General features: G+C 38.7%; 2 protein-coding genes across 4 annotated transcripts in view; one reads left to right on the forward strand and one right to left on the reverse strand.

Moving 5' to 3' along the window:
• Positions 1-5,247: 5,247 nt before the first annotated feature.
• On the forward strand, positions 5,248-10,952 carry LOC135468732 (QRFP-like peptide receptor). Its single transcript, XM_064747171.1, has 5 exons — positions 5,248-5,347; positions 6,066-6,454; positions 7,797-7,898; positions 9,085-9,253; positions 10,909-10,952. Exons 1-5 carry the CDS (start codon positions 5,248-5,250, stop codon positions 10,950-10,952), a joined length of 804 nt encoding a protein of 267 aa, XP_064603241.1.
• A 2,731-nt stretch (positions 10,953-13,683) lies between these two features.
• Positions 13,684-21,505, reverse strand: part of LOC135481797 (calmodulin-A-like) — a 31,189-nt gene continuing 23,367 nt past the window's right edge. Inside the window, exons 3-6 of one of the 3 annotated variants that reach the window (XM_064761513.1) lie at positions 19,343-19,402; positions 17,903-18,046; positions 16,834-17,076; positions 15,739-16,492 (exon numbers count right to left, since the gene is read on the reverse strand). In XM_064761513.1, coding sequence (XP_064617583.1) covers positions 16,437-16,492; positions 16,834-17,076; positions 17,903-18,046; positions 19,343-19,370 — 471 coding nt within the window. In that variant the 5' untranslated portion in view covers positions 19,371-19,402 and the 3' untranslated portion in view covers positions 15,739-16,436. Of the gene's footprint in view, positions 15,718-15,738; positions 16,493-16,833; positions 17,077-17,902; positions 18,047-19,342; positions 19,403-21,505 lie in introns of those variants that run through there. The other 2 variants (XM_064761514.1, XM_064761512.1) reach the window with 2 other exon arrangements.

Raw genomic sequence — 21,505 nt, forward strand, 5'->3', positions numbered from 1 at the left:
AGTGGGGTATCGGCTGGGAATCACTTGCCAGTTTCTCACCTGTGCCTCTGTAATGTACATGCTTCATTAACTTTACACCAGCCGTTTCCGTTTGATTTGTGGTAAAATATTTATAAAAGAGAAATTAGCGAGCGCTTATGAGATCTGCCATTACGACTGAGTGGAGCCTGGCGATGATTTGTTGAGAGTAAGTCGAACCCCAGTCGACACACACATCTGTACTTGGCTTTATAAACCCCCATGAAAAGGAAATAAAGCGGTATTTTACACTTACAACAAAGCAAACATGGCCTACAATTATTTATTTCCTGCATACGTCTCATATCAAATTAAGTTTGATTGTCTAAGACGGCTATCAGCCAAGATTTATGAGAAACTTAGAGAAATTCAATACAAGGAGCGAATGGAGGCCTGCCTACAGGAATATCGATATGATTATTAAAACATGTGTTTTCCCTCAGATACAATTAGCAATGCCTGTTTTTTGTTAAGCTATCGTTTGAAAGTGATATTTAACAATTTTAACGGTTTGATAAGTTGAAAATGCCGAAATAAAAACATAAATAACTTTTGAATATTCCGAATACAATAAAAACATTCTGACTTGCCGTAAGATATGCCTCAAGAAATTGACATCCATATTTGAGACTTGCACAATTCACATCACACGTAGGCGTTTTGTACATTGACGTCAACGTTTACCATCCTTGTGTGGAACTATGGTTTCCTTTCATGCTTAATTAAATACACCAATGAGTTTTTTAAATTGAGAATTAAATTTGCCGCTGGGCGAGAAACGTTGGTCATAAGAAATAGAACACAAACAACGACATCAATTGCAAATATCTTGTTTAAAAATGCATAGTGGAACTTAACTTGATCTCACAGAACAATTCAAACTTTCCTGAAAGATGTCATTCCGTCTTGTTTGGCGTTCTCACATTTTAGTTTACAGTTTTGTGGTTTGTTTATGTGTTTGCTGTAAGACGTTATAATATGTCTCTTTGTCGTCATCAGTGCTTAATCAGAGATGCCAAGTTGCCAGGACGCGGAATCTTCTCGACTAGGCCTGTAATTTACTCTCTCTCCTACAATACGCGGATTGTGTCCCAGAGGCTCCTCAGGGCTCTAAAAATCCGATCACTGTTAAACAGGGGGTCTGTGAGGACAGCCAATCTGAAGAGGCAATTCGACAAGCACTTGGAGAGAGTGGAGTAGAAGTGACATGGCCAGAACACCATCCAGGATTGGAATGTAACGGTCACGTCTTCCAGCAGTTTGCAATTGTAAATCAAAAATAAACACACTGACACTTCTCCACATCTTCTCCGGCTTTCACACGCCTAGGCTTGTCTTTTTCTGGTTGAAATTAGAATTACACTGCAACATCATTCAAGACTTCTTAAAAAATCCCTGAAATTGGCATGGAACTTCGAGAATTATATGTGATGACATAATGAAGTATTTCTGGTCATCCTATCACTGGTTGAGACGACACCAAACTAATGACATTTCCATGTGAAACGCACGAAACTGCGTGTATACGTGGGGAACGCGCTGTTTTTGTTAATATGTGCAATCAGAAATAATCCCTTGAGAGGTTAGTTTTGATTTCTGTGCACCAAATCACGCGAGAGGAATTTGTGTTAAGCGGAGTTATTCCCCTTTAAACAGCCAGTAAACATATATCTGTTCACGAATGTCGTTTAATTCGCATTCACAAACCATGTATTCATATGGTATCCGCCATTAATATATGCACACTCCATCGCAGCAATTTATTCATTATTCAAAAAGGGGAATAGCTATAATTTGCCTTCTTGCATCCTAGGCTAAAGAGCATAGTGTATGAGTGACGTTTCCTGTTTATTTAACGTGGCGTATCTCATGGTTTCGGGAGAATTCCAGATTAAAAGTTCATTTATGAAAAAACAAATGACTGTAGTCAGTTAGCTCTATTAAAGCACTCGTCTGAAATAACTAAAATCATATTACTTGTGTTGTCCCGAACCTCTGGTCTTTCAGTGTGTTGATATACATTGACGCTTTTGTTTTCAAATTCTGCTTCTTCAGGATAATGTCATGCCAAAGACACCTGCAATTATGCCCACTCCAGTCATAGTGCATGGCACAGGCCACCCAATGTGCGTCAAGTGAAGAATTAATAAGGTATTGGATATGAATATTAAGCAGTCCTAAAATAGTTGTAAACTTCACCAGATAAACGCGGATTAACAAAAGGTTGCAAATATACTTAATCCCTGACTTCAAATTAGCAGTGTTTGATTATAATGTTATCTTTCATTAAGACCTTTCCTAATCTACACATTACCTTTCTCCATGCTGTATGGTACTGGTTACACCGACTTAAATAGCAGGTACTAACAATTTCCCATGGTCACTGTGAGATAAACCGATTATGCTGCAGGTTTTAACGCCTGCTTAACTCAAGCAAATTTGTATTATTATACCTCACCAGTAGATTCTCTGTGTTGTTATTTCGGTAATGCAACAAAACGTTATAGCTACACCACAACACTCAACGTTGTGAACGGGCATGGGAGAGCATCAAGCTTTGTGCTTAACGCATGCAACCGTAAACCTACCAGCTGGTTAAACACCGATTGTGCCAAGTCGATCAATCTGGAGACATCTCACTAACACAGGTGGATAAGTCACATACTCGTTCTGCAGATTCATCGTCAGTGATTGAGAACAATGTAGTCAAAGTATTCCCTATTCCGAAATTTGCAAACAGTTTAATGTGGGAAAATGTTCGTAAGGTGCACAAAGGTTACCGGATTTAACGTGGAAACGTATCTGTAGATATGGATCGAGCGTCGCCTTTTTGCACTGAGCGACAAGAACGCCTCAGACAGAACACAGTGCTACTCCGACATGTGAGATGTCCAGAGGAGAAACAGAAGACCACCAGCTATGTACCAGCTGACTCCTGGAAACACGAAGTAGACAAATGCTACCAAAGACCAAATGTTAAACTGCGAAAAGCTCAAATACAGCTGACGCAGTCTTTAAGAAACAATTCAAGTTCTCTGAGATTTTATAAGAACATGGGTTATCTTCAGAGAACTTGTAAGCCCAAGACCAGCACAGATACAACTAAGTTTTCCCGGAACAAAGACAAGACACACGAGCTTTCCCAAGTCAGGGGAACCAGCTCACGCCTATCCACAACTCCCACTTATGATGGAAACTGTGGTCCAGAGGCAGTCAAAACTGACTCAAACAAGCATGGCTATCCTCGAAAGAAAGCTCTAAAAATGGACACGCCGGGTTCCAGTTCCTTAAATAAGTACATAGTTGACCAGAAGCACTGTGCAGCTTCTGTGTACTTAGATTTCTGTACACAGAACAAACCCACGGCCCCTGTTCAGCAAGCATCTCTTATGTCTTCTCGATACACGGCGCAAAAAACGATCGTAAGGGATGTTAACATGAAAAAGCACGATTTTATTTGGGGTGTTCAAAGAGATAAAGACCTCCAAAAACCCTGTATCAACATAATTAACCAGAAGCAAGAGTATCCATGTGTTTTAAAGAGAAAAGAACAAGCTGATGGATATATTAGAAAGGACGTGACCACGAAAAAGTTATCCGTTCAGTTTGAGGGTTTATCTACCAGGGCACCGGCTGCAGATATCACCACTGTTAAAACTGCGGACGACTGGAAGAGACCTTTAGATCTCACAGAGGATATTTATCGGTCGCGAGGCGTTCCCAGAAGATTCTGCCGATCATGTGTGAAATTCCAATCAGACAGCGAACGATCCTTAACTCCCGCATCAAACGGCGTCATACCTATACAGTCAAGCGTAGATAAAGCATTCATGCTGGTGGGGAATGGTGCCAACCAGATCTTGAGCGAGCGGAAAACTCAGTGACCACACGACTTCGTCCAAAATCTGCCCCCGCGGCCGCTCATAGAAGGCGATTCCAAGAAATGAACAGTAAACTCATACACCATATTTGTGACGTCATGGAAACACGAGGAAAACTAAGTCTTCTCATGCCCAGAGATAGAGATAAATTCTTCAACATCAAGCTGTCTGACGTAGAGATTAGTGATAAAGACGAACTGCTTGTGTCCAATGTTCCAGAATGGTCTTCAGAAACGGATGAACTGTGACATATAGAACATTTTACACTGATTAGAATATGGAAGGTTATGTCAGTGTTGTAAGTTTACTCATTTTGAGCAGCCTGGACCTTGTAAACAAGGAAACAATTTTTGCGTATTAGATGTTTAAGTAAATTATATGAAATATTTAACATTAATATCTGGTACATAAGAATATGAATATGTGTGTAAAATAAACACCACATGTATTAACTAATTTAAAATTTAACCCCTATATTTAGTTTGGCGAGTATTGTTGTGTCTGTCAGATTGTCGTTTTTGTTTCATCAGTACGTGGATAATCATTGATACAGGCAAAAGGGAGTTTTTCAAACCAAAAAAAATATGAAATTTCAAGTGCAGTTATACATGCAGTGAATTATTTCAGAAAGACAACTTTCATTTATGGAATTCATTGAAATCTTATGGGAGGAAAAAGTGCATGACATTAGCTAATAGGAGAAATTACCAAGATATTTCTTAAACTTTATGTGATCTACTGCTTGGTAGTATTCACAGAAATAAATAAACGAATTCATCTAACCATTTTATAATTCACTCTTTTTATCATGTAGTTTTGTCTCCGTTCTTGTAGTCTATATCTAAAATTAATTCTTATCAGCACTGATAGCTATTTTATAGCTATATACGGCCTTAAATACCTGCCCTTGTTTCTGCATACCGAGAGATAATATGTCTACGTATTTAAATAAAATCTGGGCGACTATCACACTGTTTTAAACACTGAAATCGCCCAAAGTTGATGGACTGTATATTTTCTGTGGAAAAGTATCCGAGATCAAAAATATGTTGTTGGAATGGATGATTTATTTTCTCCGAGTCAACTGAAAAATATCGACTTAGAAGGTTTGAATATTTCTGACCTAGAGAAGTTCCTCCAACCGGGTGGGATTGAGAATTTTTCAGCGCTCTTCCCTGAATCTCCTGGACCAACAACAGAGGAAATCAGTGCCAAAATATTTTTCTACATTTTATCATTTATTTTCGCACTTTTCGGCAATTTGCTAATAATAATTCTGATTCTGTTAACGAAAGGCTTAAGGACTGTTTTCAATCTTTACATCGTCAACCTTGCTGTAGGTGACACGATGGTTGCCTGTATATGTATGTGGATACACCTTGCCACTGATCTGTCAACGGAGTACCCGTTCGGGAAGGCAATCTGCCGTGTCGGCTCATTTCTGCAAGGTAGGTTATACATGTGATCCGGAAGATTTTATCAGAAAATTTTACACACTAAGATTATAAGCGACAAAGTCACAACAATGCTTGTATCTTATCCAAGAAAATTGTCCAATATCACTTCCCCAAAATTGATTTCCTCCGTAGTAATTATCTTTTTATCAATATAAATGAATTGGCGATGTCGATAAATAAGTTTGCTACATCGATGAATACCACCATTTATCGATATCGATACTTCAGCCTTTTAATAATTAATTAAAGGTTCTTCCTGACATATAACAATCATTTTTATCGGAAGTTTCCAAATTTTATCGGACCTGGCTACTTTATCACTCTGGGAATGTGCCTCCGTCGTAAGCACTGCGGCATTAAATCACCGATCACCGTGAGACGGTGCCTAGGTTCATCAATGGTTGACTGACATTTAGCATCAATACCTATTGATAACTATTTATCGTTATCAAGTATTGTGTGGCCTTTCCAGAGTGCTGTCATGTTTTGCATTGTTGTTAAATTATCAAACACAAGAAGCAGTTCTATCAGTCATGATAAGCTTTTAGCACTCGTGTACATAGTTCCTAGCACTTTACTGGTGACATTTTATTCATTTCACTCACCAGGGCGATAAGCTGAATAAAGAGGGACAACCACATGCTGATTCTCATGTATACACAAGTACTTTTAGTTGTCCAGTACTACTGTGTTATTTGTTCTGTTTCAGTTCTGTCCGTCACGGTCAGCGTTCTGTCCTTAACAGCTGTTGTGCTGAATCGCTTCCTTTCGGCTATTACCAGAACATTCTCGTGTGTCACTCAAACACGGTACAAACTCACAATTTTCCTTATATGGTTAATAGGCGTGGTTCTATCGTTTCCATGGCTATTATATACAAAACTGGTGGACTTTGATTGGGCAGGGGGACATGAACGTTACTGTGTGGAAATATTCCCCTCGAAATCGTCTCGGACAGTTTATGTGACGTTTTTCACCTGCTGTGTGTATGCAGCACCACTGACCTTTATGCTCATCTTGGCGACTGTGACCTTAGCCCACCCGTCACACACGCCGTCAGCACCAACATCCCAGATGGCGCTGCGGATGAAAAGAAGAGTAAGTGACTAACACAACAACACGAATTGTTTGGTCATTGCTGGATCTGAGATCTGTTTCATTCTTCCCACCTTAACTTTCAGAAATGCAGATCAGTATTCCTCCATTTACTAACCTGAAACTCATTCTTTTTGAGTGCACTGATCGCAACACATCTAAGTTGCACAGTAAAAATATGTTTCCTTTACTCCAGTAGGAATTCTGACATCACATGATCTAGAATTTCATGAATAATAAAGAGCATGACGTCACAGTTAACACAAATATACCTAGCACATCGACTACAAGCCAAACTTTGCTGACCGCCATTTATGATTCGAGTCGGCCCAATTTCCCTAGTTCCAGTTAAACCAGCGAATGGTAATGGGTTTCCGTACGGCTCTGCCCAGTTTCCTCTCACAATAATGCTGGCCACCGTCGTATAACTGAAATATTCTTGAGTACGGCGTAAAACAGCAACCATAAAAAAAACCATCCCCTGCTTCCTTCCATGAATGGGAGCAATTAAAGCATATGCCGGAAGTTTCCTTTCCTGTCGCGTTCTTGAATCTAGGTCTCGCTGATAGGACTCACTGAGGTGATGGTCTGCGTCATTTCCATGGAGTGTGATATGCAGGTTTACTTCGTGATTTTGTATAATGACAGGTACATCTTTCCAGTACTTATACTAGCAGATGTCACTTTGATCAGTTGGTAGAGTGTTGTATTTCGGATCAGAGATTTAATCCGAGTGTTACCGACAGAATAAATCCATCAACCATTACCTCTGAGGTACGGTAGATTTGATGTGATTTTGCTAAAAGCACAAAGTAGGACAACGGGTACATGTCAGGAAATGCTGCAAGGAAAAAAGGTACAAGAAATGGAGGTTTGCTTTAACCCATTTATATGACTGGAACACCATTTTAACGCCAGTCTATACTCCCGCATCACCACTGATAAGATAAGACTTACTAAAGTCCTGAAACGAGAGCAAGGCCTCACGGTGACATTGGTTTTCCAGTAGACTGGATATCGGTCAGCTTCATTTATGTGTCATGTTTAACTTTAGAAACGGAAACTGTAAAAACATCGACCAATATCATTGTTTGTCCTACACTATTGTTATACAGACGAAAATAGTGTGTTTTAAGAAGATGTATCATTTACCAACATGGCTAGTTCCAGCCTGGCCAGTTTAGCGGAAGTAATCTCACTGTGTTGCAGGATCTAACTTTAATGCAGAATAAAAACACCAAAACACACATTGGACGCTGCTGACTTTTTTGATTTACAAATTGTATTTTTAATGGTCGTATGGTATTATGATGGTTGTGTTTATATATCAAAATGATTTGTTCAGGCTCAGCAGATGATCCTGGTTGTCCTCATCACGTTTATTATATGCTGGACACCTCAACAAGCCACGTTACTGTGGGACGTGTATCGAGATCCGGACATTCCAGTAAGCCTACAGACTAGAGAAAAATGAATCTGTACAACAGAATACAGCAATTTGTTCGTTTTGAAAGTCAGGATGGTCTTCATTAGCCAAGTTGACAGAAATATTCACCTTCAGTTTACTAACCACTGAGCAATGAGAGTGAAGCGGCTTCCTTCACATACGCTTCAGTCTTCAGTTCAGTACAGGCAGTGGTTTTCTTTGGACGCTGTTCCATTTTCCCAACAGATAAATTTCACCAACGTGTAATATTAACTACTTTGGTGATGAAGTATATGAAGTATATGTCAGGTGAAAGACGATTAAACATTGTCCATAAAAATAGTCTGAAATCTTTATTTTTTAGAATTTTTTCAACCTAGGAAAATGAATTTGAATGATTGGATCCTGCGGTGGTCTTTTCTGACAACCCCGGGACCAGTGACGTCACATCAGGTTTTTGCCACTTAACACACTTAGAGTTCTAGCTTTCACCAATAAGAATGCATGTACATATAGATTTATGAATACATTCGCCGAACTGACCTTGAGACTAGCTATTTCAAACAAAAAATATGGGTGGGACGTTACTGATATCCTCGGGCTCACTATAGACCACAGTAGAATCTAATCATTTTACTCCGTTGTAAAAATTCTAAAAATATAAATTAAACTGTTTACAGTTTTTAGCTGTCTTTCATCAGATATATACTTTATCTGAGTTTTTTTCTTTGCCTTTTAGTAAGACTCTTCCATAGGTAAAAATGAAAGTAATCGAACTTTATCGATATGGTAAATGCAGCTCACCGTAAAATTCAAGAAACCACAAACCTTATAAAAATAAATAGAAGTTGGCAATTATCCTTCCGCTGAGGTTTACTTCTTTTGGAGGTTTCCTTCCGCACTTTTCCAATGTTGCCTGCGTTAAGTGTGCCCACCTTGTTTTATATCTTTAAGTTGGTACATGGATTTGTTGGAAGAGACTTCATTCTTAATGACTATATAACAAAAGAAGTGTTGAATAAGAGGCATATTCTGAAGAAAACAAAACCGCAAAAAGTATTCTTGAACATCGAAAACTCACCGAAATCTCAGAATTGAAGGGAAGTAACTCTAAATGACAAAATCCTTGCACATTGGAATCTCATATCCGACACAGAACTGAACAATGTCTTTATGTTTAATTTGATGCGCGTTTTCTTTCTTACAGAAACCCACTAACATCGCAGCTATAAAATACACCGCTATTTACCTCGCCTACTCGAACAGTGCCATCAACCCGATCATTTACATCGTATTCAATGACTGCTTTCAACATGTACTATGGAAATTTGCACGATGTAAGATTAGACCAAATGCTGAAATCCGTGTGACCCCGGGTAAGTACAAACTATATGGAATTTTGATCGATGATACCATGGTAATTTTGCATTACCAAGAAATTTTTCAGCGATAGAAACTGATCTTTGTGGCGGTTGAAAAACTCATTAAACACTTCTTAACTTTTACTGCTTCAATCATCGATAGTTTACCAAATGAAGACATGCCAAGCAGTGATTGTCAAGATGCCTTTCTTCTTTGTCGGAGTTTAATCAGATAACTTATCAAGGCATATACCAGAGACAAAATTTGATGGAAACTTTAGTATTCTTAACTCTAATATCCCTTTGTGGACCGGTCCCAAACTACTCAAAGGCAAAATAATGATATAGTATGTACACTGAACACAGCAAATTCTGTACACCAACTGAAGAAATATCCTGACTGGATAAAAAAGTTGACGATATATTGATAAAGTATCAAGTTTATTCTCTCTCTCTCTCTCTCTCTCTCTCACTCTCTCTCTCTCTCTCTCTCTCTCTCTCTCTCTCTCTCTCTCTCTCTCTCTCTCTCTCTCTCTCTCTCTCTCTCTCTCTATATATATATATATATATATATATATATATATATATATATATATGTGTGTGTGTGTGTGTGTGTGTATGTGTGTGTGTATGTGTGTGTGTGTGTGTGTGTGTGTGTGTGTGTTAGATATATTATGTCTCTAGCTTTAAGCAAAACATAAAAATGGTGAGTTATTTTCATTTCGCTTTGTGTTTTATATAGGTAAACCATGATTTTTACATCCGTGTCTCTCCCACAAAACAAGTATGTTCAAACATGGAGATTTAAATTTTATATAACAGGGTGTGTCATTTGCTTAGCACAATGCCAACAAAATAGTATCGGAATAGGTTGACGTTGTAAAACTGAGGAGATTCCATCGCTTCTCTTTCATTTTAACCACAGGCAGTTTTAAAGATATATAATTAGGGTAGTGATCTGCTATACATTATATCCACTGATTAAAACGATTTGCATAGAAGCTCACTCCCACATTACAGAAACTCGTCTAAATTCCTTATGACATCATTTCGTGGTAGGTTTCCACGCTAGCCAAGAGCCATGGGAAGCATCCCTCTAAACAAGTCATTAGGCGAGGCTTGCAATCAATATACCACCGATCTGCACCATTGCCAAACTAAAAACCATACGGATAGTACCAAACAAAGCGATACAAATCCCTGCAGTCCGCAGTGATATTAACACTAAGGGGTATAATTACATTAATCATTTAGCTATAAACAAATTCATTTAGTATTTGGTGATGCAGAAAGCATTCTAGTCACAGCCTTGGTCTAACATTGGAAAGTATTATGCCTGTCGCTTTACATTTTGTGCTGAGATTAGTTTTTTCAATTCTTGCATGACCAGTTATGCTCATTTCTGCATTGCTAGTTGGGAGGTTTATACCACAGTCAGGTCTATTTGTCTGATAATAGTAGAGCTGCGTCAAAAGTCTGAAGAGCTGAACGCTTGGTTTGTATGGTTTACTGGATGACTAACACTACTGAAAATCTATATTGTTTAAATTCTGTGCACAAACCATGTCATCTCTCCTGGCTGTCGTTACGTTTTACGTTAATATCTTTCTCTTTCAGTTTTTGTCAAGTATTATTAAATTTTCACAAATTGTACTCGTTTTTATTTTCAGCCTCCGCTCAGGTATGCTCGGTAATTTCCGTGTCCAGCAGCTGACGAAGTGCGTCGAAGACAGTATAGTTACTCCTGAACAACTTAACATTTACACTGAATTTCATTTATCGTTTGCATGAGCTTTTTACGGCTCATTGACTATTGGACAGTTGTTAAGTTAAATAAATTCACTTCTCCTCGAAAGATTTCATCAATATTTTTTTAACCATGATGCGTGTGGTTATCACACAGGTAGTGACTTGTTTAATTACTTTTAATATCAGGCTGTGTATCTTGTTAGTGGTTGCTTGTAACCAAAGGTGAGAAAGTCATGGTCAAGGTGAATAATGCTGATGTTTGACCACAGTCGTCGGGGATATTGAACCATCGATCATGTAGAGCATTAATAATGCGGGCAAACATGAAAACTTGAGAGAATTATGAGAATAATTGCGTCATGGAGTCTTCACTAATCCCACGGGTAAGGCGATTAAGGGTAACAGACACACTGGCTCAGGCACAAGTTAACTAACAAGTGTTAGCTAATCGCCCATGTTTAGTGAGTTGTATGAGCCCAGAAAGACTGACCGTCCATAATTCTAAATTCAGTTGCAACAAATCGCTGGCATATTTATGTTGATGCCAGGACAGAGGAAAAAGGATATACGCTTGGTTTGGACATTGCTAAGATCATGGAGATTTCGGTCAATGTATCAGTGTGTCATATTCAGACAATATGGCGTCTGGTTTCCGTTTGAGATAAGAGTGGTTGTTTCAGTAGAACGCCGTGTTGGCGTATACCTATGCATGCCACTGACCAGGCTAATAAGCTGACTGATGGATGCCATTCGTCAAACACCTGTTATGTATGTTAGCGCTGGGAAGCTATTATCAGTGTGTAAAGGCTGGTCGGCGTATAGCTCTCCCAGCCGTCTGACATCAGCTATATTCATCAGTATCACTGAATGATTGGCGCTCGCGTGGCCTGGGTAAACAATACAAGGGTGTTTACCGCTTAACATTTGTACTTCTTCTGAGTAGCCTCTTGGTTGAGATACAGGTTGGGTGGGTGTGTTTACCGTTAGCAGTGGATAGACGTGTCGCTGATGGCCCAGGCCAATGGAGGTTACAGATGAGGGTTTGCATTGTAAGTGAGACTGAGATAAGACACAGGCTCCACTTCCAAACCTGACCAACTCCTGATAATCACCTCATATATTCTTTCAAATGCGACTGCAGTCTGCTTGTTCCGAATGAGCGACACTCACTCTTGACGAGATGTCTGTTTCGTATGTTACATGGAGTTCACTGCAACCGATCAATTCTTCGTTTGAACCTGTTCGCTGTGTCGTTTTGTAAATCACACAGGTTCATGCAAATTTGAACGATCGAGTTACTAGTCACCGTGGTATTTTGAATTCTGCATCGTGTACTCCCTTTTTCAGGTGTACAGTTATGTGATAATTACTATACCATTTTGTTGATCCTTTGCTAGTTGACCTTACGTAACGTGGCTGGTTGCTTTAGTGGTGGGTGTAATTGTCACATGATCCAAGACTATCATCTGATTTGCCCTTGCAATTATTTATTTATTTATGTATTTGATTGGTGTTTTACGCCGTACTGAAGACATTTTACTTATGCGACGGTGGCCAGCATTATGGTGGAAGGAAACCCACGATCTTCCACAGGTTGTTGAAAGACCTTCCCAACGTACGACCGGAGAGGAATCCAGCATAAGTTGGACTTGAACTCATAGCAACCGCATTGGGGGAGGGTCCTGGATCATTGTGCTGCGCAGGTGTGCTAATCCCCTCGGGCACGGAGCCCTTCTCCCCAGCTGCAATTAGTTGCATGAATAATACAAATTATGATTGCTTTGTTCTTCAAAATAAATTAGGAATTTGGGCTTTCTTATTTCTTATATTGTTATATTATTTGCTTTCTGATGGGTTATATTTGTTTATTGATTCGACACGTGTTTACCGACGCACTAAAAAGGCTCATAACATTCTGAAAAACCATGTTCTGTACACGGCTACAAGAATTCACGGAATGTTACCACAGTGCTCTGGCTCAAGAAAACGTCGCTAAGCAATCATACACTGTCTAAATTATATGTCTTTTTTTCTGAGCGCTTCATATATTTAAAAGAGTAAATGATATTAGCAAAAATGGATGTTTCTAGGCCAACTTATTCAAATTATATGGTTAAATCTTTAACACGTTATACTGTAATCCGCTGTACTCTGCTAGGAATCTGGTATTTATTTGCAGGAGACACTTATTGCTGAACTAAGAGGGAATAAAGTACCATCTTAATTAAGAGGTTGATATAACTGTTACACGGTGCTGGCAAAGAAAGTAAATATAGTCTGGGTTATACAGATGCTGATGTAGATAAGACAGTCTTCAAGGGCGCTTCTCCGGGAGAAGCATAAATACATTGGTATGTGTGGTGGATTCCTTTAGTACCGTGTTCCATGTGCCGTGCGACTTCCAGTCCGAGCCAATCTCTTTACTGACTGAAAGTAGCTTTTACTTCATGTAAACCCTGGCTCCACAGAAAAATATAAGTCCTTGCTGACTGGAAATTGACCCGCTCTCAGTATCATTTTATGTAGGCTATGACATCACGCCCATAAGTACAAGCCTCTTTCATCTTCGCTCTGCTAAAGTATTAACTTTACGGGGATATAGTCGGTCTGGTTCATCATCCACGCGTGCATCATATGGCATGGCGTGGAGCTAAGTGTCATATTGACTAAGGCTAATGAGAAAGGAGACAAACCTCTTTGATAGTTAAAATATAAATATGGTCAGTGATTTATTAGGGATTTCTGACAAAAGAGTAACTCGATAAACATTAACAATGAAATATGTATCAGCTAAACAGAATAGCTTAATTTAAGTAGGTCACAAACAAGTCACAGCTGATGGCAGATGTGTTCATGCAAATTTAAACCCGGGTTATCACTTGAGGCGGTTTTCTAGTGTTCTCCAAGGCTCCACGAAGGTAGACGCAACAGTCGTCTGCGTGTTAAACTTGTACAAGGAAAAAGAAACAGGCCCGCATCAACGGTTTTGTCTTCTTTCATTGGCTATTAATCCTGTAGATTTTTTCAAAGAATGCAGGGTGTCTCGTGGTTGTGCACTCCTACTTACATGTGAAGCACGGATAGATAACAGAAGCACGAAACCGTGCACTTCTGGGGATTGGGCTTCCCACTCTTACCCACACTTACAGATACCATGGGCAGACGCTGCAGCTAAATTAATCAACTACTGTAAACGTGAAACAAGCTGCCACTTACACTGAAGGCTACTTTATGAAAGTTTAATGAATTAAACAAACATGGTATGAAGCATAATTTAACCTTATAAAGACGAATGCATAAAACACGAAATGATTCCTAAATCCTAATCCCTTCTTCATTTTATGAAAACAGTTTTTTTCAGCATGAATAGTTCACTTCTAAAAAGCCAAGAAATAACCGCATTCAAATTGAATACAGAAATACAGGCCTTTGCATGTGGGTTTTTTTCCAGCTCGTTCATAGGTCGCACATTAAGAATGGCAATCTAATTTTGCCATGAAAACATTTAATTTCTTCAACATACATCCAAGGAGTTCATTAGCTACCAAAGAAACCAATGTTGATATTTTGTACGCTCAAATGACATTAATTTGTATACCCTACTGTTTTTCTTTGATGGGTGAACCCATGGATTAAACCTTCATCATGGCGTCACAAAAGCATCTCTTGCCTTGAACTGAATTTAGGTATTTTGTTACATCAGACTTTTTGAGTACGTCGATGTTTGCTAAAATATACATTAACTACCTGGAAACAACAACAGGTAATGCTTAGGTATATAACCATTCATCCATTACCTTATATTTTCAAACAAATCGAAAAATTGACACAGAAGAGAGCACAGAAGAGAGAATAGCAAGTGCATGACCATTATACCAGTATACCATGATACCAGTACTTTTTGGGCACTTCTTGATGTTAATAGTTCTTGCAGTGCATAGAATTTTCTGCATGCAACCATGTGAACACGAGTTGCCAGGGGTAACGAAACACTCCAGTGTTTCTCCGAAATCAAGGGTTACCTTGACTGAGATAACTTGGGGTGCCTATTTACTGTGTGCGTCACATACCGCAGCGAGTTCTACCCGTATGGTTCAGCCTGGGGACCCTTTGCTTAGAGAAACAGCCATGCAAACTGTGTGGTAGTTTCGCTTGATTGAGAACTGAAAATGTCACAGATCAGAAACTATCAAGGTGTTGCTACAGAATGGCCAAGAAATATGATATACCGGTTGTATGCATGTTATTCAGCTTTGTGATGAGAGACTATCATCTTATCCACAAAGACACATCCAGATCGGCTTTAGTCACACTTCGAGTCCCTTGTTTCTTGATTCAACGTGGTCATCGAGACTGCCATTATTTGAGCCTGTAGATCTGTTGTTATGGTCACAGATACCACATTTGTCAGTCGCCATACACATGCAATCTGTCTCATATGACTGGCCATTCAGACGGACGGCTTATATGTCAAGTGAAATTATAACATACCAAAGCAAGTAGTTTGTTCGATATGTACGCTGGCTTACCGTCTATTGGAGAAAGAATTTGGAGAATGACATGCGGTCTCTTGATAATGATTGAATAACTTATAGATATACGATTGGTTTATCATGTCTCCACGAATATGGCAAACGCTTTTGATGGTTAAAAGTGTATAATACATTCTTGTAAATGGAATCGATGCCCAGTCAGTTGTTATCATTTCATTGTCATCATCGTCACGAATTCTGCAATACAAAATAAAGACAATACAGCCCATCTACTGACAGATCTTGTCTCTATAACTGTGTTTTGTAGTTGAGCCTTTAATAACATTTGAGATTAACTGTCCAGATATATCAAATTCTTTATTCATTGTAATTTCAGATTACAAAAGTCGGTGACAAAATAGAATGTCTAAAATGATCTTCGACATGGAATGGCAACAAATCAGTTTAAGCTACTCAGATACATGACCTGTAGTCAAAAATAATATTTCCATTTGCATAAGAAATACATTTACACCCATTTTCTTCCATTTCCCCCTGAACAATGGAAAGTAGTGACTACTTTGACTTGAAGACAGGGAATGGGGCCGAGAATTGCCAAGTTTGTGGAGAGTATCACAAGGGTATATAAAAAAACATTTACAGTATATTCAGATCTCACCTCCACGTTCCGAGATGTTTAATCTTTAAACTTTACATATCTAACAAATATTACATCAAGTCCAAAGAACTTTCTTCACGAAAATAAACTCCATAACATTAAAAATTTCATGCTGGTTACACATTAGATGCAACATCGCAACAATGAACGTCTTTCGCACATTCAGATCTATCGACATCAGGCTCGGTACAGGAACAGTATTACACAGTTTGTATTGCAGTCATATCATTAGGTCCATGAAAAGCTGGTAAACAAATAGAGCATCACACAAGCTTCCATTAGTAAATGTCCGCAGAGGTCATGCTGTTGATTTTTCATACTGTTTTAGTAATTGTGAAGCGAACTCCATAAAATCTGTAAAGAAAAGTTTAAATGCAGTTGACTATTTTTGACATACATATATACAGTAGATCATTAGTCATAGAAAAGGCGGAAAGAGGGAAAGAATCCAAGCGCAGCATTTTGTTACTCAGATCAGACAATAAGTAACGGTTAAGGGGTTTTGGCATCTAGGTACTGTAGATGATTAGTCACACAAAAGACTGAATCAGGGAAAGGATCAAAGCAGGATACCTTGTCATTAAGATAACACCTCTTTAAATTATACGACTAGAGCCAGTAAAGCTAGCATTAATGTACAATCGAGAGCACGCGGGAAATAATGAACTGTTGTAGCATGCTGAGAAACCGCTTACCTTCATAATTGACCATACCATCCCCATCCAAATCTGCTTCTTTAATCATTTCATCCACCTCTTCATCCGTAAGCTTTTCTCCTAGATTCGTCATAACATGTCTGAGTTCAGCGGCACTGATGAAGCCGTTGCCATCTTTGTCAAAGACCCGAAAGGCTTCGCGGAGCTCGTCCTCGCTGTCTGTGTCCTTCATCTTCCGCGCCATCATTTGTAAAAACTCCTCGAAATCGATAGTCCCGTTTCCTGCCAGAAACATCAAAGATACATAACACGCTAACAGACCAAGGCTGTATAACGTAAGCACGTCACGGTACAGGATTGTGGCGAGTTGTGTATTTATTGATAACGTAATTATATACTCCTCTGACGAGTTAGTTATTGTTGATTCTTTTCCGAAATATGCATCGTATTCAAAGTTGATGTAAACGCTGACGTTTCTTGTCACATTATAATGAAAAACTGAATGAAAGTATGTTTCTGTTACGATCCTTTTGGATGGTATGGTAAGGTATGATGTGGTATGGTATGGTATGACTACCTCTGTCCCCAGGTACGTTATGATACATGAACTGTTCATACATCGAATGTGGTCTATATAGTCAGCGGATTTAGCGGATTTATACACAATTATGAAACATAGAGAGCTCCAGAGTATCTGGTACTCTCCTCAGGAACTGCCCATAAGACTACATGCACATCATAACACTATCCGGGTATCATAATACTAAAGGGGCATTACATGACTATGACAGTGTATCACATGACTTTTTCTCTCCACATTACCCGACTATCATTCCAGTGGAGGGTAATTCGTTGTGTTCATATTACGACATATTTTTACCGATATTTATTCAATATCTGCGTGATGAATATTAGACTATATTAACAATCATCACTGAACAATTTCTACGGTTAGTATTACATCATGGCCGGTGTCAGGCCACGTATTCTCTGTGGTCGACATGTCTGTTTTCAGCATAGGTCTACCGGAGTTGTATGTAAAGAGCCATCTGTGTTGGTCCGTAGATGCTATGCCAGGTCGTCAGTGTGTAATTGAGTTGTGTCTTACCATCGGCGTCCACCTCGTTGATCATGTCCTGTAATTCTGCCTCGGTGGGGTTCTGACCCAGAGACCTCATCACTGTCCCCAACTCACTCGTCGTAATTGTACCGTCACCATCCTTATCAAACAGACTGAAGGCCTCTCGGAATTCTGAAATATAGTTCAGCCTTCGTGGTAGACAATGACTGGAGTTAGATCAATTTCATGTTTTCATAAACGCAAAAGCCTCTGATTCGTTCTCGAAAGTTTCATGCAAAAATCCGTAATCATTTTTATTTTGTAATTATTTACTCTTTATATGAACAAATTTAAACGCAGAATTATGAATTTGGTTTTTGACATTTTAATAGCGCATATCTAATGCCTTACTGAACGCGTTGCTTAGATCGCCTTGTATTAGTGTCTGAACGACTTTAAACCGGTCAGCTCGTTTATACCTCAAGTATCGAATCTCCGGGCAATTAGTCAGTAAATATCAACTCCAGGATCGCTAATACAAATCCGAGATAATAGCATTTTGTCCATGTCACACAAAGATAGGGTTACGGCGAAAGCTATCCGATATGAATTAACCCAGATTTTTATATCGAATAAGGGAATGACTATCTTGTGTCGACACATTGAATGCAGAGTACGGGATCGATATACAATATAGTGGTTGCTTTTAAATAAAGCTGGCCAGGCTGTTGTAGCTGACAGAGTACACGTGGATGCTTACATCTAGTATAGCATTGATCAGAGAAACATCTCTAGAGCATACAGGTTAACATTTCCAATACTAAGGCTTTGTGGTTTTCCATTCTTTTTACAATAGAAAAATCACAGCCCTGGAAAATTCAGTCGTTAAAGATATTTGGTATATATATCCAGTCCAACATAGAATACTATAGGTGAAAGGATAGACATGTGAAGGGATCGGCCGACAAAGTGAGGAACGTGACAAGCATAGTTAACTGACACATCATAAATAACTTCCTCTTACACAGTTTGAAAGGCTTCGCCAAGCAATAGCACTGCATATTTACAGTACGCTTTGGACATTCTAAGTTACAAATGTTTTCTTGCTTTTCTAATCACTATATATTGTTCGTAATACAATTAGATGTTACAGTAGAAAATCGAGTTTAAACAACCACACTCCTGCTACTTATCTCATGAAATATCATGATAACTGATGTTTTCCACATGTCCCTAAGTATTGTTCTTATACAATTTTTACATCACGTATGTTAAAAATATGGAATTGATTTTGAAATTTGAACTTGGGGTTGCGTTTGTATTACCAGATTTTAAGGCTATCCGTCTTGTCGAATTGATTTTTGATATTCTCATTATTGCATAGAAAATTATTTACGATGTGATTGCAACATTGCCAATCATTCTATTCATAGAAATTAATAATAATATTATAATGACTAAAGTAAATATATTCATTTGGTTTCTCACCTGATATATAAATTTCTTTCATGTCCATGTTGACGTATGTTGTGGTTTCTCACGGTACAGCTAGAAAGCAGCAAAGAAAAAATACTCTATTACAGCACTGGAAGCCAAACCAGGCCACACGTGAATGGGGAATAAAAGTAAGATCTAAAACAAAACATCATTGAAACGTAAACCTAATTTATAGGTAAATAAAACTAGTTTACACACATAAAACTAAAACTCAAACTCAAGAAAGCATTCCAGGCATGCAATATATAGCAAGAAAAAGCGTTAAAAACTAAGACCAATCAAAAATATCTGATAATTAAACTAAGCATTTGTGGGTCAAAGTCACTGATTCTACAAAATCAGACATGGCGTAATACTGGCTTGTTTGAGTAGCACTTTATTGGGTGTTCTAGAATGTTTCACTGAAAGGTATTTCAGATGATCAGATCCGTGAGTGGAAAAAAGCATGCATACTCCTCAGGAAACCACGTAAAGCGCTGTGAAAACCATGCTAGCCCCTCAAGAAGCCACGCAGAGCCACAATGAAACCATGTTAATCTCTCAGGAAACATTGTAGAGCCCTCGGGAATCATGCTCAGTCCCCAGAAACCGTGGTGTGCCCTCAGAAACAATGCATATTCCTCAGAAGCCCTGCTAAGCCCTCGGTTAACCAATCTGTGGAAAACACCTTACCTCATTAAGTATACAAAGCCGAACAAGAAGATCTCTCAGCCTTAAACCACATGTTACGTTGTACATAATTCAATAACGACGCACTGAAATTTTCATAAGAAAGTCGTTTCATGTAAAAAAGGTAACACTTACTAATTCCACTGATCGTTATATGGCATTGACTGGAAAGCGTGTTCAGTATGATGTTACCTTATTCGCAAGATGGGATCATGTGAAACGAAATGTAAATGTGTTCATAATAGTACTATCATTACATTCAGGCCATTTAAAATGCTCAGAATTGAAAATACTTGGTTGTGTTTCTCGCAATGTCGAACTGTCTTTATGTACATCAACTGATTTACGGGAAGGTCACCATCATTTTCCAACAACGCAAAGTTTTCAGCTGAAATAGTTTTATCAAATTATTACAAATGTTGTTTATATGTGTGTGAACTTTTTATCTCCTTTCTTTTTCTGAAAGACTCGTTGTGGTGTCTGGCAGGTAAATCTGGTGAAGTTGTGTGTATACAAAGTTATTGTTAAGAGTCAAAGGCGAAATTTTGTCAGTGTTGAAAAGACGTCAGCACTGGGCCTCAACTAGACGTAACCTTGGCCTTTGCCTTTACACGTACCCGTAAGTCAACAAGAGAGATAACAATAACTGGTCCCTTCTCCCAATGCCTGATTGATACCATTGCTTCAAATGTCAAGTCTCCATCACAGACGCGTTGAGGAGAGTGGCTTATATCCTGGACAATATTTATCTAGGTGAAACACTACCCTTACCCCAGATCTCTTGACTAAAGAAAAAAGCCAAGCATCTCTGAATCAAAATGCGCTTCTTGCAAACTTCCGAGCATGCTTAGCTTGAAAGAAATTACCTCCCACAGGAATAACTGGCGTTCCTGACAAGCAGCCTGCTGCCTAATTGACATCTAAGTGAACCGAGCGCTCAAAACAAAAACACTGATATCGCGTTTTACCGTTTGCTGTTCAAAACCCTGGCTGGGGTATACCACAGTGTACCTATGGCGAGCTCAGAAAAGATGCTATCGGACTGAATGAAGTCATGGATATGGCGAAGTAATTCGTGGTGTCCATCATGTATGTATATGATAAATTTCAGTTTCAACACATGCGTTTTCAGAAATCTTATGTAATACACACAGTCAACAAAAAATAATATAGCGTAAATAGTACAGTACGATCAACAAAAACACCTTGGCAATTGCTACTTTTACCACAGAATTATCTTATCCTAGCCAAGCTAAAGTTCATATTCAAACAATTGTCGTCGTCACATGACTCAAAAATTGTTAAGTACGACGTTAAACCCCAAGAACTAACTCACTTACTCAAACAATTGTAGTGTATGAAACAAGGAATAGACCATTTTGCGCATTTCTGGACGACGAAGATAACCTTAATAATATGATCAAGTACATGTATATACATGTTGAAGCCTTACCCCAGCTCTGTACCGATGAAAACGTACACGAG

Source organism: Liolophura sinensis, chromosome 1, assembly GCF_032854445.1.
Source record: "Liolophura sinensis isolate JHLJ2023 chromosome 1, CUHK_Ljap_v2, whole genome shotgun sequence".
In the NCBI taxonomy this organism is placed as follows: domain Eukaryota; kingdom Metazoa; phylum Mollusca; class Polyplacophora; order Chitonida; family Chitonidae; genus Liolophura; species Liolophura sinensis.